We start from the raw sequence: 3,963 nt of genomic DNA, 5'->3' as shown, positions 1-3,963 counted from the left end.
GGAGGCAAGAAGGGGGCTATGGCCAAAGCCTGGAACCACCAACACGTAAGCACAGTGAGCAAAGAACAAACATGTAAAGAACAATGACGGTTGGGGAGGAAAGAACTGAGGCGTGGGAGCACAGGAGAGAGAACAGTTTAAGAAGGAAACGTTAAGAGGGTCAAGGCCATTAAGAGATCAAGCGAGATAAGGGCTGGAGCGCCCATCGATTTGGCCATCGGGAGGGCAGGACCTGAGAGCAGTTGCAGGTGGGAACAGAGCCAGCCCAAGCAATGCATTCTCCAGCCTGATTTGGGGCTTGGGTTTCTCGTGGGCATTCTGGAGAAGTCCCTCACCTGTCAACATACTTCTCTCCAGGGTATCCCCCAAGTGTGACTACCGTGATGCTCTGGACCATATGATCCTCAAGGCTTGAGGTCCAGCCACCTCCCTGGGAGAGGAGCGGTGGAAGGAGCCCAGTGGAGGATCAGGAGTCCTGAGTCCGCATCCTGTCACTGCCACTCAGTTTCTCCCGGGGTGCTGGGTCCAGGCGGCCTCTACAATTGCTTCTGTTGAACTGGACTGCCCCAGTGCTCAGGTTCAAAGAGAGTGGCACAGGTAGCCAGGTCTCCATGCTCTCTGACTCCAATCTCCTTGCTGCCTCCGTGTAGGACTCTGGGTTCCACCCCTTCCCAGTGGCCCATTGTGTGACCTCAGTTTCAATGGGGTCAGAAACTGGGTTGGGAAAAGAGAATATTTACTTTTTCCATGGATCCGATGCCCAAGTAAATAGTGTGGTCCCATAATTTGGATCCCACGCCTTGTCCTCCTCTCTCTGGGTGCAGCCTCGAGCATATAAGAAGGCATCTCAATATGCACATCTCACTCAAGACCACCGGATCCAGAGACACGGCCAGAGCCTCACTCACGAGCCTCCTGTCCACCATGAAACTCGCCATCATCATCACCCTGGCCATCCTGGCTCTCTGCTGCAGCCCTGGTGAGTGCCCAGAGCCCCTCTCCCCCAAGCTGGGCTCCGGAACTCTCCCTGCCGCCCACTTCTGCTCAGGAGAAAGGGTGGCTCCTGGGAGGGCCTGGACACGCGGACTCCCGGCCAGGAAGCTGGGTCTAGTGAACAAGCCCATCTGGGGAACTTGAGGAGAGCCCTGAGACTGTGAGAAAACCTGAAAATGATCCCATCTTCCCTATCCAACAGCCTCAGGATTCCAGGGAGTGGAATAGACTGGAGGGAGGCATGGAGGAGATCCCACATAGATGCATTTGTCCAACAACCAACAGAATAGGAATAACAAGCTTCTCAAAGCCCATCTTGGACAGACCCCAAGATGCCAAGAGACTTTGGTGCAGCCTCCAAGGTTGAGGTCTGCACACCAGTGTGGCAGCCAAAGGGCTGGAAGGAGCTGCAAAGCCTCATGTCTCAAAGGAAACTCAAACCAAGGCAAGGTCTCCCATTCTGGGCAGAGAGGAATATTTCAGAAGAGGATGTTTCCTTTGGGAAATTACCAACCCAGAGCGGAGTTCTCTAAACATTTTTGTCCTCTGCAAAAAGGAGATTAGCAGTTTCTGAGTAGTTTCAGCTGTCACTAAGAGGAAAGGAATGGAGGGGAGAGAGAGAGAGAGAGGGAGAGAACAGTCAACCACACTTCCCTCCAAGCCCCTGGATCTTTTGGGAATTGGGTCACCTACCTGTTTTTCAACACCTAACAGCCTCTTCTCTTAATAAAAAAATATATATATATATTTTTTTTTAAATATTAAAAATATTAAAAAATATATATATTCTTTTAACTAATTCCAGTGAACTCACTTTGAAAGTTTCATAATACCCATGGAAATAAGTTTTATGACCCTAGGGCGAGATGGGATGAGGGAAGAGTTAGAAAACCAAAACCAAGAGACGGTGGGAACAGCTATTGTGCAGAGATGCTCGTTCTAAAGGGATATAACATCATTTTGGACTGAAAAGTATATTAATTAGAAGAACTTGATGTTGTGTACAGTGGAGGTGGCTCAGAAAGACGGGACTCAAATAAGTTTTGGGGTGGATCTGGGGTGCACTTGTGCATATGTGTGAGCACACAGGTAATAACACCAGCAATAATATCCAACATTTATTTGGTACTTATAGTGTGTGAATCACTGTTCTGAGCCCCTTTCACAGTGTTTCTTTTTTCATTCTTACGACAACCCTACAAAGTAGGGATATTATCCCCATTTTACAGATGAGAAAAGGAGCCACAGAAAGCTAAAATAACTTCCCCGGTGACATAGTAAGTTGCAAAGCAGGGGTCTAGGCTCCAGAGAGGGTTTTTGACTTGGAGCGCCCACTTTGGGTGGGGCCCTGGAGTCCAGGCACAGAAGCCGAATTTGCACACAAGGCAGAGAACTCAAGGACGGCATCTGAGGCTTAGTGAGAAGAAGGAGGAAGAAGAAGTAGGAAATGGTGACTCTTGCCCATGTTCCTGAGGGCAGGGACCTGTTTCTAGTGGGAGCCAAAATTCTCCGTGGCCTCTTCCCAGCCCCCACACGGCAAGAAAAATCAGAACAGTGGCCGGCCCGGTGGCACAGTGGTTAAGTTCGTGCACTCTGCTTCAGAGGCCCAGGGTTTGCCGGTTTGGATCCCGGGCACGGACCTACACACAGCTCACCAAGCCATGCTGTGGCACGCATCCCACATATAAAATAGAGGAAGTTTGGCACAGATGTTAGCTCAGGGCCAGTCTTCTTCAAAACAATAATAATTAATTTAAAAAAAATCAGACCAGCAGCTTCTGCTGTCAATACTCTGCCTAGAAATCTAACGGAAAGAACAAATGGCGCCTTGCCTCACCCCAACCCAGGAAGTGCAAGGAAGGCTCAGGCAAGCCACAGAAAGCTGGCTGCAACCCAGGAAGTATCCACACAGCCCAAGAGCCAGCTGCTTGGAGCATCAACAATCTCATATCCTTCACCATCGACGAAAAGGCTGCTATCTCTTGCTGACAGGCCTGGCTGTTTGCACCTGGGGTGGGCCCAGCCAGGAAGCTGGCCAGCTTGGAAAGGGGCCTGGATTCATGTGCTTTCTCTTTCCCGTGCTCCAGCTTCTGCAGAAATCTGCCAGAGCTTTGCAGACATCATTCAAGGCCTCTTCCTGGGCACACCTGCCAGTTTCGAGGCTGCAGTGGAACCCTTCAACCCTGATGCAGACATGAAAGCTGCGGCGACCCAGCTGAAGACGCTGGTGGACTTCCTCCCCAAGAACACCAAGGACAGCATCTTAAAGCTCATGGTACACGGCTTCCTCCACTCACACTGCTTAGCAGTGGATTGCCCAAGGCCCTGGATGCTTTTCGGCCCCTTTTGCAATCCAGAGAGGACAGTCACAATGTAAATGTCCCCGGGGAGGGAGGCACAGTCATCGCACCTTTTAAGAGGCTTCTGAGAAATAATCAAAGTGTTTACAAGCTTAGCTCCTCCCAGATTGACTGAACTTCTTATCTGATGTTAAAGTTTCTGTGTTCCACCATCTTCGTCCAACTTTAAGGTTCGTTCACTATTATATTGGGTTTTGTTTGTTTGTTTCTTTCTTTTAGGACAAAATAGCAAAGAGCCCACTGTGTGCTTAGGATTTAGAAGCTGAAGAGCTGCAGTTGCTGGAAGCCCCTGCCACTGCCAGGATGCTTCCTTCACTGTCCCCAGCAGCCTAGGCTGGCTCTCTTTAATAAAGGATAAGCATCTCACCCTTGTGCCCTTGCCTCTTTTTTAATTTGTGCTGGAGTGGGACGGTCTGTCACTGCTGGGGAAAGGTTGAGCAGGAGCAGAAAGAGAAGCAGTGGCATGCAAACACATCCCCAAGGGGCCCACGCCCATGTCTCCCTACCAGTCCACCTTCCAGGCTAGCCACAGGCGCAAGAGCAGCTTCCAGCGCACACTCCCTTCCACGGGCAGAGAGAAGATGGAAAAGTACCAAGGCCCTGATCAAAC

The 3,963-nt window shown here is 50.3% G+C and overlaps 1 protein-coding gene across 1 annotated transcript; it reads left to right on the top strand.

Annotated features, from left to right (window-relative positions):
• Window positions 1-863: 863 nt before the first annotated feature.
• On the top strand, window positions 864-3,717 carry LOC100033916 (secretoglobin, family 1A, member 1 (uteroglobin)). The gene is given in 3 exon segments (NM_001081858.2): window positions 864-979; window positions 3,081-3,268; window positions 3,573-3,717. Coding segments are annotated over 3 exon segments (276 nt in total). The 5' UTR covers window positions 864-924; the 3' UTR covers window positions 3,606-3,717.
• The last annotated feature ends 246 nt before the right edge of the window (window positions 3,718-3,963 follow it).

Source organism: Equus caballus, chromosome 12 (assembly GCF_041296265.1).
Source record: "Equus caballus isolate H_3958 breed thoroughbred chromosome 12, TB-T2T, whole genome shotgun sequence".
Lineage (NCBI taxonomy): Eukaryota > Metazoa > Chordata > Mammalia > Perissodactyla > Equidae > Equus > Equus caballus.
The sequence above is the reverse complement of the archived record's forward strand: the minus strand, read 5'-3'. Positions and strand labels throughout refer to the sequence as shown.